Source organism: Diadema antillarum, unplaced genomic scaffold, assembly GCF_040938485.1.
Source record: "Diadema antillarum isolate AM-2024a unplaced genomic scaffold, OU_Dant_1.0 seq00000266_RagTag, whole genome shotgun sequence".
NCBI lineage: Eukaryota > Metazoa > Echinodermata > Echinoidea > Diadematoida > Diadematidae > Diadema > Diadema antillarum.
Genome location: NW_027271303.1, coordinates 1,371,602 through 1,393,881, shown reverse-complemented (window position 1 = coordinate 1,393,881; position 22,280 = coordinate 1,371,602). Strand labels below are relative to the sequence as shown.

The 22,280-nt window shown below is 41.8% G+C and overlaps 1 protein-coding gene across 1 annotated transcript in view; it reads right to left on the bottom strand.

The window, feature by feature from the left end:
• Window positions 1–771: 771 nt before the first annotated feature.
• LOC139729853 (neurofibromin-like) overlaps window positions 772–22,280 on the bottom strand; it is an 89,545-nt gene continuing 68,036 nt past the window's right edge. Inside the window, exons 44-57 of the mRNA XM_071640777.1 lie at window positions 22,015–22,131; window positions 21,305–21,422; window positions 19,583–19,723; window positions 18,554–18,759; window positions 17,398–17,459; window positions 16,437–16,674; window positions 13,352–13,492; window positions 11,954–12,080; window positions 10,973–11,060; window positions 9,437–10,094; window positions 7,842–7,939; window positions 4,062–4,198; window positions 2,324–2,370; window positions 772–1,434 (exon numbers count right to left, since the gene is read on the bottom strand). Of these exons, the coding sequence (XP_071496878.1) occupies window positions 1,048–1,434; window positions 2,324–2,370; window positions 4,062–4,198; window positions 7,842–7,939; window positions 9,437–10,094; window positions 10,973–11,060; window positions 11,954–12,080; window positions 13,352–13,492; window positions 16,437–16,674; window positions 17,398–17,459; window positions 18,554–18,759; window positions 19,583–19,723; window positions 21,305–21,422; window positions 22,015–22,131 (2,565 nt within the window). The 3' untranslated portion in view covers window positions 772–1,047. The remainder of the gene's footprint in view (window positions 1,435–2,323; window positions 2,371–4,061; window positions 4,199–7,841; window positions 7,940–9,436; window positions 10,095–10,972; window positions 11,061–11,953; window positions 12,081–13,351; window positions 13,493–16,436; window positions 16,675–17,397; window positions 17,460–18,553; window positions 18,760–19,582; window positions 19,724–21,304; window positions 21,423–22,014; window positions 22,132–22,280) is intronic.

The following is a 22,280-nucleotide window of genomic DNA, read 5'->3' as shown; positions in this document are numbered from 1 at the left end:
GGTTTTGAAATGGATGAGATATCCAAAACAGAGCGATTCTAATAAAGTGTAGGACCCACACTTTATTACGATCGCTTTGTTTTACTTTGTTTTTGGATGTTTCAGTCATTCCAAACCCGATTTTCATCAAATGAACTTTGAATTCCTCTTAAAATGGTATGCTCTGTACTATTTCATAAGTGTTTTCTTGGTATCTTGCAAAAACTTAAAGGCCCAATTTTCATCTCCACCAATACTGTACTATCCCTTTAAGCTCATTCCTTATGGGATCAAGAAATTTTCAATAATTCAATTAATCAATTAATTGAAGAGGATGGAATTAAACCAGATACCTGTTGGAATTGGGTTAAGGAGGCAGCGATGAAGTCAAATCACTGCTACACCTGACATGACAGCATTCCTGAACTAAACCTCAGTGGTAAATTTCATTTCAACAGCATCGCTAGGACTCATAAAAGACGACTGATTGCATTGAGAGTAATGCTGTGCTTTAAAAGGGAAGACATGATTACATGTATGTCGAAATCACACCGGACCTTCCTCATTTGGTCTTGAGATGCTCCTAAAATGCATTACACTGGCTCCAAGCCTGCGACGCGCAGCGAAAACAAAGATCAATAAATAGATTTGGCAGAGTTGCAAGTTCATTATAACAAACCGATCAACAACGCATTTTCTTCTGCCGACCACAGAATTTCACAAGTTCATCCAACGCATAAAGAAGTGCGTGCTCGCACTAACTGGCAAATCAGACTAATTCTTTTTGCATTATCATATCACATGGACATTGAGTTCCTCATAGCTCATGTCACAAAGGTGGCTTCAACTACTACACACATTTAGATCATGAATGGTGCACGCATAATGGTAATCACGCTTCTGGCATGTTACAGTATTACAGACAGATTGGCATTTGCACAAATAAATATAGCCCACAGACGCCGAGCCAACTGCTTGTCGTCCGTCAGTGGGTGGCTAGTCCAAGCGGAGAGGCTGCCTGGCCGCGGGAAACCGTTTGCTGACTCCCGAGGGGGCTAGTGACTGCTGCTACCTGTTGGTCTGCTTCTTCCGCTTGAAGCTGCTGCGGTTGGGCTGGTTCGGGTGTCGGCCCTGGGAGGGGCCGACACCCACGGACGACGTCGCCATGGTCTGGTGGGCCGAGCTGTGGCGCAGCCGGGTGGGCGCGGCCGCGAAGAGCTGGGCGCTGTGGGAGGAGGAGAGCTGCTCGGCGTCCGAGGCGGAGTGGGAAGAGCAGAGGGAGGACATGGAGCTGGAGAGGTTGCCGGCGGCGACCAGGGGCGTGGCCAGGGTGAGGATGTCCATGTGGGAATTCCCCAGCCAATCTCCCCCGTCGCCCTCCCGACACTGCTCCGCCATCGCCTGGAGGAGCTTCACAAAGTGGTCTGTGCTTGACGTTCCCCGGATTTCTGACTTCTGTTTGGTTGGTTGGTTGGTTTGGAGGGCAAGGGGTGTGGTGTAAAGGGAGGAAACATATAAATCAAATTTCTTTAGTCTAGATTTATTCAAAGTTTTGAAAGGAATATGAAGACAACAGCACCTAAAGAACTTGTTTACTAACTAATGACAAATATGACTCTCCTGTCTGGCATACCTTTAGACTTGTGGCAATTGAACAGTTAACCCTTGAAAGCTGCTTTGGAACAGCAGCAGATTTTCATCAGATATCATAACCTCCTCCATTTGTGATCCAACACCAAACACTGACCTTCTGATTTTGGTGCCATTGAAAAGTCTCAGGGACTTTTCAACTATTATCATTGTTATCTTTTTTTAAAAAAAATATAAAGTACTGGACTTTCCAAGTACATACACAACTATACCAGTAATATGTTCTGCCCTAAATTATCAGCTTAGAAGTCGAGCCTATTTCATTATTATTATGCATTTGAGCAAACAAGGAAAATGCAAATCATCTAAGAAGCATGCTTCAGGAAAACTGAAAAGTTGCACATCTCAAAGCATTTCAAAAGTTTAAAATTCAGACAAGAGCGAGTTGACTGATCACATTCTCAATCATAGAACAAATATAAAATTTCACGTTCATTCAAATCTACACTGTACCTCAAGCCAGTCTTAGTAGCCTTGTGTCTAACATTTATCACCTATTTTTGGTAATGGTTCATACATATTCGTAAAGCAGGTACATGTATGAGCACAAAGCACACTTTATGAAAATGCAAGCAACTTTAACCCACACAGAATGAAATGGTAACTCAAGTACAATTGCACTTCCATTGGATCTGTGTACAGATGCTACTGGTAAGAACTTCCTTACATCCATGACATCAAAAAGAGAGCTTACCGGAGGAAACTGGCTACTGAATCTCCACAGCCCACCGAAGCCGATACCTGTTGAGGGAAGGAATGCAGTGAACACCACTGAAATATGATATTTATGCTGTCATGCAAAATGAGTGATTTGGTTCTAATTCCAGGAATTGTCTCCTAATTATGCAATTTTATTGTTTTCCATCAACAAATCAAGCATCAAAGTTTAAGCAAAAAAAAAGAAAAAGAAAAGAAAAGAAATCAAACAACCACAAAACAGTACAAGAAGAAAGTTGGCAGAACAGGTTTGTCCTGCAAAAACAAAGAAGTTAAAATTCAATTAACTGTATTATCATTTGTATGATGATGTAGAATCTTACATAATTGTAATCATCTTGAAAAATGAGCAAAGAAAATGTGATTCCATCAAATCCCATTTTCTTTGCCAATTTTTCACTTACATTATGCATATTTTAGGTCTGTTTGCCTTTGTTCACATTTATTTTATAATTATCTTGTGTCATCCAGAGTAAGAAATAAATCTCAAAGTGGATGTGACAAACTTTGAAACTTGGGCTGAATTGCTGGACAATGACAAAGTACTTACAACAGTAGAGCTCAAGTGATTGAATGATTACTCATTTGTTTGCTTGTATTTTGCTATGTTTTCCCTACAAAGTAAGCTTTGAACTCAATATAAACATATATGCAAACTATTGCATGTCTATTCAGAACTACAAGTTTCTAAGTTCTGTAAATAAACATAAAGTTACCCTCTACCCTTGAATGTTACAGAAACTGGCTGGGCTTGCCAACAAAGGAAACTAGATCAAGTGTTTAAAAAGAAGTATACGGAGATAAGCTTTTGAGCTCATTTATAGGTGGATAGGGACTTCCTGTTTCAGCATTATACGAGGGGCGAGAATGTGTGTAGATGTGTCTGTTTCTGTTCTTGCGTTCTTATGTGCAGGGTGACCATTTGTGGCAGTATTATGGTCACAACCTTCGCTAAAGCAACACGCCACTATCTCTCAATTTTGTTTGAACAACCGTCTCATGACCGATATCTTAATCTGAGAACACACACACACACACACACACACACAAGCATACAAAGAATTAAAAAACCCCGAAAATTTGGAGACACGAGGTCTTGATTATGATGCCTGTTTTATTTGGTGTTTTTTTTTTGATTTGATTTGATTTAATTTTGCTTTTATTTCTGAATTTCTTTTTCATACATAAATGAAATACAAAGTCAATTGAATGAACAAATTGAACAGTATAATTTGAATCTGACAGTCAAAACAAAATGATTAATTCAAATATCCAACATTATTTGTTTTTTTGGACACAATGCAAAATGAAAATAAACAAATGATTTTATGCATACATTTGATATGCAAATATAAGTTCCCGTATATCAATTGTTCACAGAAAAATTAGGCAACTCTTGATGTACAAAAATTCAGGAGACCATCATCATAAGCAAACACTTGACGAGGATAATGGCCTCAGAAATGATTGTCTACACAATATGCCATTGTAAGAATATAACATATACGTTGTAAGTCATCACTCACTGAGAGGCGATAAGGAGAAAGGGAGGGAAGAACGAGGGGAAAAAAAGGTGCAGCGGTGCATTGTGCAATGTGAAGTGTTTGCGTGGAAATGAGTTGTGAATACCGGTACACGTATGTGTTAATGTTCATGTTTGTTTTCCCCTCAGCGGTGTGATAATCTGGGGTTGATTGAGGTCGTGGCATGGTTACCTTGCAGGTTGGTGGGCTGCTGCTGACCCTCCTCGCTGGCCAGGGTGTTCTGGATGATGCTCTGGACGGCCGCCAGCATCGACTGGTTGTGGCAGCTCCGCAACACGTTGCTGATCTTGGAGTCGAGTAACGAATACCTGCGCGACAGGACAGGAAAAGAAAGAATTACATGTGTACGGAGCCAGGCCAACCGGTGAGATGACGGGCCAGATCTTTGATGCATTCAAGCGGTAACTCTTCACCAATAGAGAACCATAGCAACAAACTATTCAATTCACCCGTCTCCAGTTTCTAAATTTCAACTCCTGAATCTGACTTGCATGTGCTGATCATTGCTACGTCAGGCGAGCTCAGAGCAGGGCAGGACTTCCGGTTGTCAAAAAAGGGCTTCACTTGTACAGAGGTATGCATTAAAAATTTGAGCAAATCGATTAACTCATGCATTGCTTTTAATGATAAACACATTCCTCGTCCCCCTGCCCCTCCCCCAGCCTAATTAGAGCATTCAAGATCAGGATTATCTCAAAGTAACAATGACAAAAACAGAGAAAAACAAATCATGCAAATCCACTTTGTTAATCCATCCAGCAAACAGTATGAAATTTACGTAATTCTCCAATTGTCTCTGCCACTGGCAGTACAAATGAAACAAGGAAAAGTAGAAATTACGCGGTGCGTAACATATGTCCCCGCCGGAAGTAGCATTTTGTAACAAAATGTGCAATATAGGTAAAAAATCAAGGTCAAAGGTCAAAGAAGTCAAAGGTCAAAATTCTGTGTAGAAGTTTTGAAGCCCTCACCTAGTGCCATCACATAAAGCAAATGGAATCGAAATTGGGTTAGAAATGGCGAAGGAGTAGCATTTTGTAGCCAATGTACAATATAGGTCAAAAATCAAGGTCAAAGGTCAAAGAAGACAAAGGTCAAAATTCTGTGTAGAAGTTTTGAAGCCCTCACCTAGTGCTATCACATAAAGCAAACGGAATCGAAATCGGGTTAGAAATGGCGAAGGAGTAGCATTCTGTAGCAAAATGCACAATATAGGTCAAAAATCAAGGTCAAAGGTCAAAGAAGTCAAAGGTCAAAATTCTGTGTAAAAGTTTTGAAGCCCTCAACTAGTGCCATCATATAAAGCAAACGGAATTGAAATCGGGTTAAAAATGGCGAAGGAATAGCATTTCGTAGCAAAATGTACAATATAGGTCAAAAATCAAGGTCAAAGGTCAAAGAAGTCAAAGGTCAAAATTCTGTGTAGAAGTTTTGAAGCCCTCACCTAGTGCTATCATATAAAGCAAACGGAATCGAAATCGGGTTAGAAATGGCGAAGGAGTAGCATTTTGTAGCAAAATGTACAATATAGGTCAAAAAATCAAGGTCAAAGGTCAAAGAAGTCAAAGGTCAAAATTCTGTGTAGAAGTTTTGAAGCCCTCACCTAGTGCCATCACATAAAGCAAACGGAATCGAAATCGGGTTAGAAATGGCGAAGGAGTAGCATTTTGTAGCAAAATGTACAATATAGGTCAAAGGTCAAGGTCAAAGGTCACGACTGAAATTCTGTGTAGAAGTTTCAAAGCTCCCATGTAGTGCTTTCATATAAAGCAAACAGAATCAAAATTGGCTCATAAATGACAGAGAAGTAGCAAATTGAAGATTTTGATCACACACGGACGCACACACGCACACACGGACACACGGACGGACGGACGGACACACGGACGGACGGACACACGGACACACACACGTACGGAGCCCGTTTCATAGTCCCCTGCTCGAACTCGTTCGGCGGGGACAATCAAACTATATCTCTACTGCACTTTGTCCCACTGATAAAGAGAACAAACTCCACAATTACAAAATCAAAGTGTCTCTATAAAAAAGAAATGCGAGAACCCCCCAAGAAAATAAGAATATGAGGTACAGTGAAAATGAACATATGTACAAGTCAGCACAATTCATATCATGAGTTTGTTTGTAACAGGAAAACTCACATTGAAACCATAGTCAGTTTTTTATCTATTTTCATTTATTTTTTCATAATCCAGCCAAAATTAATTGCTCTATCTCTCTCTCTCTCTCTGGTGAATCCATATCAGCTACAGTGCCACAATCAAGCTGCCTCTTGCTGCGGTCATGCAGTTCATAAGCTGGACTAATCCACAAACATAACAGGATAATATCTTTTGATCACAAGAAAAATCCTTCCTGAATCTCAAGAGCTCTTGAGTGAGGAAGTCCAATTTTGTTTTCTTCATTACTCAACACCGCCCCCCCTCCCAAATAAAACCAACTATTGATAAAGCTTTGTTCATAAAAAAGAGCAATGCCCACGCAAATTTTTCCAAGTCTTAGAGAAAGTCAGTCACAGAGATTGCGCATGTGAGTCATCACGATGACAATGGACAGTCCAAGAGATATGGACCCAGGATTCATGAGGGTGTTGTTTGCACGGAGTGGACACGCACTTGCGCAATCTGCGATTTTTCCGAACATCCCGCTAAAATTGATTTGTACGGCGAATACATCGAAAGTGGTCAAAATAATATCGATCTCAGTTTGCCTCTTTTTTTTGGCCATTGTTCATGGCTGGTTCCACCTACAATATGCGGATTCCTCAAAGACAGTTTGTTTGCTACATGCAGCTATCGAACTATTAAACCTGCACAAATGACAGTGCATGCAATACACGCCCACGATCTACTTTGACTGACAGTTTATGGCAGAGAGGGAATCATCTTCTGGGTATTGTGTAGCAACTTGCCTTGCATTTAGGGCATGCCTGCTACACAAAATTTCACTTGTGTAACAGTTTCATTACATAGAATTGTGTACTATTTTGTTCCAAACATTGTATGTTCATCAACTGAAATTGCTATTCAATTTTGAGAGGGGAAATTATTCTCTGTGGTAGTTGCTAATAATCTTCTATATTCGTAATGAAGATAGTGGCATATCATCACGCCATCCAACAGTGTGGTATTAAATGCCAGCCCGTGTGCCTATAGCTAAGGTTGAATCTGTTGTCGCGCCACCATGCTTCAGTTCTACAATGTATTGGAAAATTCAATTAATACCATCACTTTATGTGAAGCACTCAAATCCAGATAATAATAATGATAATGACCATAATGATAGCTGGTTTTCATATAGTGCATTTTAGACTTGGTAAGAATTTCAAAGCGCTTTACAGACTATTTTTACCCTGGTTACTGGATACATCATTTCCAACCAGCACTGACAGCGCTCACTCTCCACTCCCTTGGAAGCACTCCAGCCGATCACCATTTTATAGGCACACACCTGCCGATCAACCAACATAAACATTCTCATCCTACCGGGTACCTATGCATACTCCTGGGTGGAGAGCAGCAGTGCGGACAAAGTGCCATGCTGAAGGGCAAACGTGTCAGGCTTTGTGGGGCTTGAACCCATGCTCTTGTTATGAGTGCTCTACCCACTTGGGCACAACACCTCTACACTGTTTGCCCTCAGTCAGTACATCTTTTCTTCACGCTACAGTACACCAGTACACACACACACACACACACAAAACCCAAACACACACACAATAAAACACCCAAATAATCTGAAGAAACGACACCAACAAAAACACCACCACCACCACCCACCATCACAACCACAACAACCACAACAACCACAACAACCACAACAACCACAACAACCACAACAACAACAACAACAACAACAACAACAACAGCAGGAACAATGACAAAACCCAGAGCTGCTAAGGAAGGCAGCAATCCTCTGATCCCCTGTACTTACACTGTTGGGAATACTTGTGGAAAGACTTGGCTGGCTTCGGCGAGGTACTCGTACAGGATGCCCACATCGCCTTCGTTCATGTTCCTCACTAGCGTGGCCTGCGCATCAGATGAAGAGAGACAGAAAGAGAGAGAGAGTGAAGGGAGAGATAGAGAGGGAGGAGAGAAACAGAGAGAAGAGGTGGAAGGAGGAGGAAGAGAAAGTAGAGGAGAGGAAAGGAGGAATGGTAGGAGGAGAGTAGAAATGGAGAGGAGAAAGATATCGAAATGGAGGGAGAGTTGAGGAGTGTGAGTGGAAGGAAACAGATGGACAGAAGAACAAAGGAGTGATGGAAAGAGAAGAGGAGAAAGAAGTGGAGAGGAGCAAAATTGAAGGAACAGAGGAGAGAGAGAAGAGAGAATGAAAAGGAGAAGGGAGAAATATGGAAAATGGAGAGAGATGTGGAGCATGAGATGGAAAGTGGAGAGAGGGATGGAAGAAAGAAGAGAGGAAAGAGAGATGGAGGAAAGTAGAGGATTTGATGGAAAGAGGTAAAAGGGAAAGGAGGAAAATTGGTTGGAGTAGAAACAGGCATGTGAAGGACAAGAGCAGGGAGAACAAAACACAAGAGATGATGAAAAAATGTAATGGCTATTAAGGAAACCATACATATTCATGAATCTCCTGTAGGATTAAATTTGCCTCTGGAATTAATCTCATGGAAGAATCCCATAAATACAAATAATGTGCTTATTTTCTATGATCTTTTTTCTTTCTTTTTTTTTTTTTTTGATCTCTCTAAATCCTTGTACCCTCACGTGACTTTCCTATCTCATTGCAAATTTTGTCTGGCTTCAGTGGAGCAGGCTGTCAGTGAGTATTCATGGAGGCAAATGCACACCAGTTTTCCCGCATTAAAATGATCTTCATGGAATTTGTATTTTTCTGAAAAATTCAAAATAACCTGTTTGAGTTCTCCCTATTGCATATAAATGTAAACATTTCATCAATAGTAGCCGGGTCCACACATCGGCCTTACACGGCCAGCAGATGAATATGACAAAACATGTGGAAATCAAGTAGGGTCACATTTTTGTGTCTACTTGCGCACTTCCCGTAATGCGAAGTTACTGTGCAGCAGGCATGGGCAGAGAGTATGTGTGGAGACTGCATCTAATTTTTTCCCTTTTTATCACAATAAAACATTGTCAATTGATCACAGAAGCACATTTTCAGAGCTTACAGCTGGTATCTCTTTTCCCAATACATAACAACTGACGAGAAAATCCGCAAAACTGTGGTAGTCTGGAATAGAGATAAACTAGTGCTTGATGCTTTTTGTGTACGACCAAATAGAGCTTGTGCTGTGTACTGACACAACAGTCTCCACACATTATTACAGAAATTGAATAGCACCGCCACTGTTGGAATTTTTGCATTTATATGCGATAACAAGAATTAGATGGATACAAAATGTGCATACTGTAAAACTTTAACCCATTAAGGACGGGCTGAATATGCTATAACACACATTTCCGATAGACACCTGCCCTGGGTAACTCGGGTCTAGTCTTCAACAGGTTAATGAAAATGAGTCAAGACACTGGAGGACTTACTAGGACTGTGAGAAGGAGAGCCTGTACACCTGATTCAGTGAGAACCTCATCGTTAAGCAACACATTTTCTGAGGGCGTTGACACCTTCCTCTCCTTACGGGGCTGTGGGATGGTCATGCCCGTCCCGCTAGTCCGCCTCTCGTGGCGCGTCCTCCTCTCCCCGACTCCACCCTCTGCCCCACCGACACCACCACCAATGAAGCCACCGCCGCCGTAGCCGACGCCCATGCCCGCGACGCCGCTGACGACCACCTCCGGGCTGCGCACGGCGGTGGCAGCGGTGCGCCCGGAGCTGTGGGGGAGGTCCAGGCTCTTGTACTGCTTGAGGGGCGACTTGTCCACCGTGACGCTGCCCTGCTGCTGCCGCTGCAGCGCCGAGTCCAGGCTGCGTTGGGTCTTCACCGCCGCGTTGGTGATGCCTGGCGTCTTGTGTGGCGAGCGCAGCTTCTTGGACGGCGACCTCTGCTGCTGGCCCGGGTGCGCCCCGGGGTGGTAGGGGTAGGAGACCTGGACGAAGACGGAGTTGTCCAGCTCCAGGGCCTCGGGCGAGAGGTTGGGGTAGTTGCGCCTCATGCTGCACCTACTCCTCACTTCCTCTGAGACCGGTAGAAGGGCAGCCAGGTAGGCAACCGATTCCATGTTCACATCAAACTTATCACTGTAAGCAGGATACATAGAAATTAGTCTCATAACTTGATTCAGGCAAAAGTGATAGTACACGGCAATGAAATTGTAGAAAGCCTCTATCAATACACTGAGAAAGATAAACTGCATGGGAGACCCCAACTTACTGGTTAGGAGAAAGGTTTAATTGCATGAGCTTTGAATTCTTCTCCATCACAATAAGAAACAAGGAACGCACAAACAATCACATAATCAATCAACCCAAAAGCATCCATTCCAAAGAGCTGCTAGTACATGTAAATACATTGTGAATGAATGAAGTTGGGAAAAATCGCTGCCTTTATTAATTTCTGATTGAAAGCTGATGACGGTAACTTAATGTACAAACACACTAAATATGCACGATGTGTCTCTGTTTGGTTCACTAGGACTCACACTCGGAATATACACACATGGGCACACACATTCTTTCATTTTTTTTTTGCACAAAAACCTACATAAATATAAAGACGTCAACTGCGATTCCACTAAATCCATTTCTGCACTGCAAGACATCCTCAGATCTTCTGACTGAAAGAGATTTAGCTGGAGGCTGAACAGCAACGTTATAATTGGCTCTTGAAAACGGCCGTCTGCCTTCACACACAATGCTTGGGCATACAGTCACAAAGCGATTTTCAACATCTAGCTGGAGGCTGAACAGCAACATTATAATCAGCTATTGAAAACGGCCGTCTGCCTTCACACACAATGCTTGGGCATACAGTCACAAAGCGATTTTCAACATTCTGGAGAGAAATTGGATCAACTCTGCCCAGTTACCACCCACATGAAACCTATACCAGCAACACATGTGTCACTCTGAAGTTATTGTACTAGACAAGCTACTCTTCATAATGGTGCCTGACTTACCAGTTTCTGTGTTTGCAAACGATGTCCAGCATAAGATTGAGGATGCGCGTCGTTCTCGACACAGTTGTGCTGGAGTGATGCCTGAAACCTGAAATACAAAGAAGGTAAAAAACAACAAACAAAGCAGTGAGGCTTGACATGTACCATCGCTTTAGGTGTGACTTGTATATCATTATAATTGTAATGTACTTGTATCAATTGTAATGAATCAGTTGTTTATTTGTATCATATTGCCATACAACTTGCGAATCGGACTTGTACCAGGTAAAGTCAATTTCAGAAATGCTTAAATTCATGAACAAGTACCATGACTAAGGAATAAGAATAAAATTATTTTCCCCTTTTCAAATACACTAGTCATTTACCACTTTGGAGAACCTGAACTCAGCATGTGGGCCACAGGAGGTGATATCTTGGTGCATCGTTGTAAAATCAATGGACGTACCAAATTTTTTAATAGAAGCCCCCACGAAACAAATGCTATGAGAAGTAATTGCATCAATTTAACAAACTATTTCAATTTTGTACATTAGTATCGGTTTTGCATAATTGTACATGTTCTGTTTAGTCATATAATTTTTTAATGATTATACCACACGATAATTTAATTTGTAGATTAGTTGCCGCTCTGTTTGGTTGTATAATTTTTATTGGTTATTTCTTTTTATGTTTTTTGAATACAGGTGAACAATATACCTACTAGGTGTATGAAACGGAAGAAGGGGGTTGGAACAGTGCACAGGTAACTGAAATACAGTTGTATGTTTGAAAGGGTAACTATACACTGAAAAGTAACCATTTTGAATTTAATCTAGACATAAGCTGAAATTTGGCATAGTACTTGAATAGTAGATTAGTAGATCACTTCATTTCAACCAATTAATTGTGTTTGTTTGTTCTTTTTTTTTTGGGGGGGGGGGGGGGTGAGGCGTATATGCTCCTAAAGAGGCACAAGAAAATAATCCCCAGTGTTTTAATCACCTTTGAGGAGGTGCCCGACCAGGGCAAAGTTGAAGTTGTACTTGAAGCTGAGACCCACAGCCAGGTCCATCTGCTTGAACTGGAAGTCCAGAGGCTCTCTCACCGCCATCAGGACAATCTCCGGACTCTGGACACGGACAGGGAAAGGTACAATGAGATGTTGAACTTTTGGTATCCACATCTCGGTTCATATTCGGAAAAAGACACTTAATGGGAAAGATGCTGAAACTTATGTAATGCATTGGGCATTTACTGCACCGAAAACATAGTTCATGTCATATGTTCATGCGATGTGTATATCCTATACCATAAGTTTGATAAGCAAAGAGAGCATAAAGGAAAAAAAAACCATCCAATTTTGAAACAGATTCATAACTGGCTAGGAGGGGTACCAAGAGAAGAATAAAAAACCCCAAGGCTCTTTATCTCACCATGCTACCTGAAGATCGCAATAAGAAAAGTAACTTGTACACACACATACAGACATACAGACATACAGACATACAGCCTGAATCCCAGACATGCCACATTCCTATGAAGAAGTAATTATCACTCAAGACTGTTTGCAGTTGTGTTAGAGAAAGAAATAGGGGTGTGCATACCCATTTCTATTCTATAAGGAACTAGAGAAGCACTCTGAGAGCGCAGACCTCCGCCAAGCATGCAGCTCATTTCCATCACTGATCTTGTTCTTCCAAAATTAATATATCAGTGATTTCCACCCATACGTACTTATGGCATTGTGTGCTGAAAGTAGCCTGATTTCCCGATATAGAAGCCTTTGTTACGTCATAAACCCTCAGCTGCACGGCGCGCCTCGCCCTAGCAGAAACTAGAGCATGCACTTTAGTGCGCGCATGCAAACCTCAAATACGCCAGCCTGAACTCCCAAGTTCATTGACCCTACCTGCCAAAATGTCAAAAATCCTTCATAAATTCCCCCAAAATTCTCGGATCACTACCAAAATTTCATTGTTTGTTACTTGTGTCATTCTCATCCTTTCCTGTAAATTTCATCCAAATCCGTTAACTACTTTTTGAGTTATTTTGCACACGGACAAACTAACTAACAAATGAACAAACCAACGGTAACGAAAACATAACCTCCCCCCTTGGCGGAGGTAATAATAATCCTTGCATCCCTGTGTGCAGACAAATGATAACTAAGCCTTCTACTGGAACCTGAACCAATCCGGCTCAGGATACATTGTACATACATTGTATTTCTGTGTTTTGGTGCTGTACATCTCCATCAAATAAATATACACATCTCTTTTTGATATCAATCGAAAGTATTCTTTACAGTTAACATAAAAGGAATTGATCTCTTCTATTTGAGCCCTACACAAATTACAGAAAAGGCCAGCAGGCGGTGGTGCAGATTGTACTGGGACTGACCGTTTCCTCAAAGAGCCCCTGTTCGTCCAGGCAGTGCAGGTTTTGTTCCAGCATGGCCAGGCCAGCCGCGTAGAGGGCGGCCTCTTCCAGCTGCAGCACGGCGATGGACACCCAGAACAGTAGCTTGTGCAGCGGCGAGTCCTGTTGGAGGGGGTGAAAACAAAGAACGCAATCAACAGTCAACTATAAATTGTTTGTTGATTGTGTGTTTTGCACGGCCACTGGGAAGCATATAAATGTTTACAAACAAGCAACCAAAGGACCGACAGCCCTAAAGAGGAAATCCACCCCAAAAACAAATAATCTTTAGAAGAAAGAAAAAAAGAATCATACAGAACAATGCAAAAATGATAAAAATTGGATAAGATATCGAGAAAGATGAAACATTTTTAAATTTCTGAATTTTGGGGGGAATATTTCTTTGCCAGACCTTATGAATATTCAAATGAGAAAATTGATGAAGACATGCACTCACTATTCTCATGTGCATGTACACCTGTAGGCTATGTTATGTATGAAATTTGGGGGGAAAAAAATTTTATCTAATGCAGAAAAAATGATATTACCACACCAAAATTTGTCAGAGATAACATTTGTTCTTATTTATTTCGGGTGGCTTTCAGAAAAGTTTTCCACTTATACAGCTGAAAAATTAAATTTTTGTTGATTCTATAAATGAAGTGAATAAGAAATTGAGAGGTCATATCATCATCAACTTGCCGACTTGAATACTGCATAAGTCGTTATTTTCGCCAATTACGAGGTGATGGACATTTTCACAAGATGTTGTTTTTGCGAAATGACACAATGCTGTTGTAAGTGCACTATTACACCAACACATGGGTAAAAATTTTCTTGTGTTGTCAAATCTGCGATCCTACAGAGATTTGCGAGATTCGTGAAAAGTAAACCCTAGTGAAAATAACAGCTTGTAAATATACAGTATTCATAATTACTGATAGAGAAATGTTTTCCAAAAATTGTGAAATTTCAGACTGTCATAACTTCCTTATTTCTAATATCTCATTTTGATAATTTTGGCACTGTTCTGTAGGGATTTTTTTTCTCTCTTTCTAAGGAAATTGACAAAATTTTGAAGTGCATTTCTTCTTGAAGTCCCCTCTGATGAACTGGGCAAAAAGTGCCTTGCTTTGGGCACAACTGCTGCTACAAGCAGGTTTGCATCAGGGACCTTTAATATATGTGATACCTAGCACGGCCTTCCCCTTCGAGCAATAAATAAAATGCGCAGTGAGGCAAACACTCCAAAGCTATTGAGAAAAGCAAAAAGAGAAATTATTTATAAGGATTCAAATATAACATGGCAATACATTTTTTTTTTTAGTCATTGACCTCAAAGAATTCCCAATTTAGGACAAACAGTATGAAAAGCCACCCATGCACAAACAGCTGAAATTCTGTATCATCTCTGGTCTGACCACAAAGCAAGATTTTACTTTTGGCAAAGAAGATATTCAACATCCTGATAACCTTCCAATATCTCTGCTAGGATTTCCTTTTACTAAACAGTCATGTTGAAAACAACTTTAATTGTGAATCAGTGCCCTTATCATGAACCCGTATGTCTATAAAAAGCAGAGATTCAGACAAGAAATTTCTTCTTTTTTTTCGGAATCAAACTTGGCAAAACAGTCAATTATATTTGAAGCAGAGCACTGCCAAGATGCAACCAGAATCCATAGGAATTCAAGATAGGTACCAGACAAAAAGAAAGAAAAAAAAATCCCAAAGTTTCTACTTTGGTTGACAAAATGATATATAACCTTTCATGACGAGACTGGTTTTTGCAGAACTAAACAGCCATATATGTCATTGCTTTCTGTGTTGCAACAAGATAATTTGGAATGAACTTTGTAGCTTTTTATGAATTCATTATTTTGTTTGTTTGCATGATTTTTATGTCCCAAAGGCTGAGATATTTTAGTTCACTTCCTAATAAACAATTAGCTGTCATAACTGCTTCCTGATTTTTTTCATTTTTATTTTCATGTTTCTGGATAAAAGGAAATGGGGTCAACATGACCTAGATACACAAGAATATTTTTTTTTGGAAAATGTAACCTGAAATAAGGTTTGCAGAGAACTTCCGCAAAATGTCCCAGTTGACTTGGGTACAAACACAGTGCAAAGTGCAATCAATGGGAACAAGCAGAATAGTGTCTCAGTGGACCACCCAGTCCGAACTTGTTCTATCTTTTATCTGCGGAGTACCTAGTGCTTTTGATCACGATCCTGTGCAGAACATGAGGTAACATAACCACCACAAATCTCCTCTTGGCTTGCACACACAGTGCAGTCCACATTCATGCATCTTACTTATCCTCTGCCTGACTTAAACTGAAACTCAGTTCACGAAGTTTAGCGTGAACTTAAAAATATAATGTGGATGTGCATGTTTAATACACCTTTTGCCGGTTGGAGTAAAAGAGAGATCGAGAGGGCCTGATACACTGTAAATGAAGCTACTTTGGACGCATGAGGACCTGAAAACTGGCTTCCCTGCTTTTGTTTCTGCCAGTTTGTTTACTGCTGTTTTTGTTTCTTTGTTGGGGGGGGGATGGACTTTAGGTTTCAATAGGCTCGTTCACACATATTGGAAAAAATGTGAGCTGTATCACAATTCAAACTGCATTTTTGCACGCTCTGGTTTGCACAAACAAGATCGTGACCTAAATCGGCTCATAAAGAAAAATTCGCAACTCAAATTGCACTGGCTCCAGTGAGACCACATGGCGCAGGCATAAGTATAGGAGTTTGATCTGACATTGACCTGACTGGCCAATCCACCTTGCATTTTGTCATATAAACAAACGGGTGCAATTTTGTACAGCATTCACAGACACTTCACACCGCAAAATTTTTGAGACTATTCAGAAAACATCGCGACAATTTCAAAAAAATGTCACTTTTAGTGGTGGGAGGCTAGCAATTTGAATCTCACTAATAAGTTGCAATCATTCTGTCCACACACATTAGAAACTGTTTGTTGCGTAATGATTCAAATAATTGCGACTCCTGGTTGCTGTGTGAGTGGGCCTATTGTATGGCGGCACTCCCCACTCACCCGCTCAAGAAGGGGCTGCAGTCTCGTCATGGCGATGACGATGGACTCGATGAGCAGCAGGGAGCTGTTCTGCTGCACCCCGCTGCCGTAGCAGTCCTTCTGATCGATGGCGTTGTGCACGGCATGGGCCAGGAAGACCAGGAGGCTGCGCATCTCCCGCGGCGACGTCGCCTTGTTGATGCAGCCGAAGACGACCATGGCTCGCGGCTGCAGCGCTGGGTTGTTTTGGAATGCAAATCTGAAAAAAAAAAAAAAATAATAATAATAATTAAGATTAATAATTGATAAATTGTGTGGGCTATTCTGTTTCTTGAGTTTCAATAAGAATATAAATGCAGAGTTCTGTGCACATTCTGAGCAGAAGTTGCAATTTAGCATAGCATCGCTGCATCTAAGTCAAGCAAAGGTTGATGTCTTGTGATGACAGGTGTACACACCTGGGTGTACAAATACTTCACGTAACTCAGAAGAAAAAGCGTCTTGTTTAAAAAATATCCCAGTCTGGATACCTTACAACACTTAAATTCAAAAGACGTAAGTCATGAAAAAAAAAAAAAATAAGGCACAATATACATGTTAAAATGTGAAAATGTTTGCATAATTTTTCTTCTTTTTTTTTGCACTTAGTCGGGTAAAATAGATTTTGTGTGTGTCTAATTTAACAAAATCAAAGAGATGAAATGTTATTACATAAATAAGCAAAAATATTCACAAGCTTTTATTTTTGCGCTAGTTTCATGTCACGCAAAATGCGTGAAAATTTCCACTTTTACAGTACACTGTACCACAGCAATAGCAATGGCAAACTTTCATGTATGGTTAGAGTGAATGACAGTCTGTGTAAATGGTGACCTTTGCGGAGAGGTCACCTGAGTACATTGGCCACCTATTTCCCGTTTCCCGTGAGGACACATTACATAAAAGAACAAATGACCCCAAATTTGGCTAAAATTGCACTCACTTTCTGGTCAGCTCTGTCCACTCCTTGAGCCACTCACATGTAGGGATGTCCTTTGTGCATGACTGGAGATAAAGCAAGGACAGGGGGTCAGTTTCACATCATATCCCAGACACACGATGTGGTATTGGTCTTCTCAAGAATATCATTCTTGCTGGAATGCAAAGAGCATGTTACCACAGCGACATTTTAAAGTCCATGACAAAACTAACAGGAATGCTAACGTGAAGTAACTGGAGCATAGAGATGGAGCAAAAAAAATTGACTCCATTAAACACAATCTGGTCTTTCCCAAACCATAATTCTATTCTCATCATTCATATTCATGGGGCGGTGATACGGCTCAGTTGGTAGCCATCTCCTAGTAACTTCCACTGGGAGAGAAATTCAAAATCTAAAATTCTCTCTACCCCTTCCCAAACTTCTCACATCTCACCCCTTCCCCTCCCCCTTCTCCTCTCCCCTCCTCCTCCTCCACCTACTCCTCTTCTCCTTCTTCTCCTCCTCATTCCCCTTCTCCTACTCCACCTCATTCCCATACACCCCCTCCTCGTCCTCCTCCTCCTCCACCTCATTCTCCTCCTCTTCTTCCTCCTCCACCTCATTCCCCTCCTCCTCCTCATTCCCCTCCTCCCACTCCATCTCATTCCCCTCCTCCTCCACCTCCTCCTCCTCTTTCTCCATCTCCTCTTCCTAATCCTCTCCCTCCTCCTCTACCTCCTCCTCCTTCTCCTCCTCTTCTTCCTTCTCCTCCTCCTCCTCCACCTCATTCTCCTCCTCCTCCTCCTCCACCTCATTCTCCTCCTCCTCTTCCTCCTCCTCCACCTCATTCCCCCTCCTCCTCCTCCTCCTCTTCCTCCTCCACCTCATTCTCCTCCTCTTCTTCCTCCTCCACCTCATTCCCCTCCTCCTCCTCTTCATTCCCCTCCTCCCACTCCATCTCATTCCCCTCCTCCTCCACCTCCTCTTCCTCTTCCTCCTCCACCTCATTCTCCTCCTCCTCTTAATCCTCCTCCACCTCATTCCCCCCCTCCTCCTCCTCCTCCTCCTCTTCCTTCTCCACCTCATTCCCCTCCTCTTTCTCCATCTCCTCCTAATCCTCTCCCTCCTCAATCTCTTCCTCTCCACCTCCACCTCCTCCTCCTCCTCCTCTACCCACCTCCATGATCTCCAGCAGGGCGTCGGTGATGGCTTCCAGGCTGCTCAGGGGCATGGTCTCGGCCTGCTGGCTGGATGGGCGCTCCCGGTAGCTGGAGCGGAAGGCGGCCACGGTAGCCGACTTCACCTTGCTGATGCCGAACATCTTCTTGAAGCGCGACAGGGAGAACTCCGTCAGCGCCAGGTGGAGAACTTTCTGGGTCTCCTCTGCATCAAAGAAGAGTAGAAGAAGAACTAACAATAAAGTTTATGTACAACATGGAGTGGCCATACTCTGTTTGACACATTACACTCGGAAAAACTCATATAAACATGCAAGAAGGTACTTGTTTACGCAAATGTATTTTGATCCCCTCATGACAAATTTGTAAGGCATTCAAAGTGTGAGTGGAATGCAAACATGGGTGAGAAGTACAAGGAATTACGGATGGCTATCCTGGTCTCATTTGCATGTTGCAGTTGTTATGTCAGAGTCACATCATGTGCTTTGCTCAACGTAGTCCAGGGAAAGTGCTTATGATGGCTAGGTGTAAAATGAAAATGCAATTATTGAGAGTGTGAGCTCAACTGAAATACGATGCCTACCATTTATCTTAATTTCACCAGCATTGAGAAATGTAATGAAATATTATGAACCTCTTAATATGGTGAGTGCAAGATGAAGTACTGCACTAACGTGCGAGGACATGGCCGGTAAAGTTACAAATGCATTCCAAGAACATCACTTACAGGTCTTTCGGAAGATCAGAAATCACAAAGATTCCCACTGAGTATTTTCATAACAACTGGGGACAACAATGGTTTGGTGGGTGTCCTGTGGACTGCAAACTCAACACTCTATCAATTGATCATCTATGACCAGCAAAAGGAGACGAAGACAAAGATAGGAAACTATGACAGACGACAGTCACAGCATGACCCACGCCTGACAAAGAATGACTGTAACAGCTCTCATTTGAGCCTTTGGCTCATGTGAGCTAAAAAGAAAAAGGTACGAGAGTCATACCCAAAACTGGAAGATGCAACTTACCGCTGAACTTGAGCTGAGCACACGTACAGAGGGAGTGGATGATGTTGGTGACCAGGCCGTGGATGGATGCCTTGAGGGCCAGGGGGCCGGTGGACACCAGCATGGTGATGATGTGGAACAGGGCTGGCAGGTTGTTGGCCACTGTCAAAGTACAGAATATAATGAAATGAAAATGAGGAGTGTAACGATGGACATTGGTTGGCTGACCGAGGCAAGGGGGCGTGATCGGTCTCATCTATAAACAGAGTCTGGCCAACTCTGTTCCAGTGGGTAACAATATGGTGGCATGTTGCTTTGTTGAGTTAGGCAAACCCATAACAAAGGAATACACGCCATGTTGTGACCAGCTGAAACCGAGTTGGGCAAACTCTGTGTAGAGATGGCTCTGGGCGTATTGGCAACACAGTGCCCTGTATCTGTTATTGTCACAATATCATCACAATCCTGTTTTACTCAGGAAAGCTTTTGCGTTAGCCACTGCAATTTTTCTGTAGTATAGACACCAGTTTATCAGCTTTTACAGTTTAACTGTAATGTAGACAACAGTTGAACATTGCTGCTCCAGCCTGGAAAGAAGGCTAGAATGGGCTAACACTACACTGTACGTGGTAAGACGCTTTATACAACTGTATCAATGGCAATATTTTGAAAGGAAAAAAAAAAGTGCTTGAAATCTGGAAAAATGTAAACACTACTTGCATTTGATACTGATGACATGATAATCTGAGCATCATACTCCATTTTCTCGGGAAGTTCAACATTCTACACTGCTAGCGGTGAAATACATATGATCGCTTCCAATCAGTCACAGAGCTGTCATCATTCACACACCCAAAGTTGGAAGGTTCCAAAGAGCTAACAGGGAAAATTGCATCTCAATAGGCACGAATGATTTCTGACCAAGGAGTCAGGGCTTTCAATGTTTTTTTTTTTCCTTCCTGATTTAAGTCTTCTATGGGAGCCTGCAGAATCAGGGAAACCCGGCAGCTTTGTAGCCTCTGGAGGAGGTATCATTCCTGTGTATCCAGTTTACCATACAAATTAGCCATGGTCACACTAGCAAGACATCGAAAAGTTTTTATGAAGTGTGCTTGTCGTCTATCCACACTGGTGGCCAAACATCTCCGTGTTTCACTTCTCAAAGTTTGGGTGACTGGTGCGCATGTGCCACATAAAAGAAAGCGTGCGCCGTAACAATGTACAAACACACATCCAAATGACTGCGTGCTTCAGAGGCATTGCAATGGACTGGTCACATGACAAACTTTGTAAAGTTTCAGTTGTGTACATGCAGATTGCACCAACTTCGAGAAGAATTGTGGTGGTTCAGGAAATTTCCCTTGTTTGAGTGGAAAGGTCTGCAAGAAGTTTCGCGAGAAGTTTTTAGGAAGTTTGTGGTCACACTGGCAAAACTTTGAGAACTTAAGACTTTGTGACCATAGACTCAGTGAGGTTTTGCCAGAGTGATCACGGCTATTGACAATCAGAAAGATGAGGTTCCGCATCATCACATGCAATGAACATGAAAAACAAAATGCAATTTATGAGATGCGGGACACAGATACAAATGTAGGTGTACAGACGGCTTAACAACCAGACAACCATAATATAACATAATGCCTCTCGCACTTGTCACTTGTGGAGAAAAGACGTTTATGCTACTGAAATTGCTGTGTGTAGTAAAATTACACTATCATGCAGTATGACTGCTCCATTTCTCACCATCAAGGCAGTTGTCGAATGAAAGCATGAGGAGGTAGCGGGTGAGAATGGCAATGTCGTCCCACATCAAATGTTTCTCCAGTGTTGCCGTCGGCGACAGGGATGTCTTCTCAAGAATCTGGAGAGAAATGTTGACATATAATCTTTGAAGTACGAAGAAAATCCTATGAAAAACTCCATCATCAAACATCCATTCTTGTGGCTCTCAGAGAAAATGCAAATGCCTAAACTTTTGAAAACCATTTTTCCTGATTTTATTTCTTCAAGAGCAGGGCTAATACCCTTTTCCATTGTAACTGTATCTCCTGATCATCACCCCCCTCATTCCTAGCGAATGAGGTGAAGTAATGAAGCCTATGGATACAAAAAGCGTGAGAAATTCTTGTGAGGAATCATAGCTCAATATCTGCTGTGTCCGAGTTACATCACACTTTCGTCCACCAACAAGCATCGCGCTTTGGCAAAGAGTGGACAAATATCCATGGCCCCCATATTTTCAGCAATATTTGATCTGAGTTGAATAGTGCACTCCTTTTATAGCCAACATGATTATAACGAAACTTGTGTTACAGAAAAGTAAAAATTCACGTCTCAAAATTATCATCTACATATCTTTACATAGTTTATCGTTTGGTTTATAACAAAATTTCAATATAACGAAAGATAACTGCCCATCCCAAGGACTTTGCAATAATGGGAGCCGCCTGTACCTTGCAGAGTCTCTCGATGACTTTGGCAGAGACGAGCTTGACGTTGGCCGATGCCAGTGCCACTGCCGTGTCCGCCATCACCTCCGCCCGGGGCAGGCAACCGCCGGAAACGCTGGTCTGAAAGGAGACATGTTGCCGTGGAAACAAAACGGGAAGAAAGGAAGAAAAATGAAAGCAATTATTGTCTCAAATTAGCAATTTCAGTTGTTTAATTGTTCTACACTTTTTCTGCAAATTCTTCTGAGGATTCCAGTTTATGAAAAGAA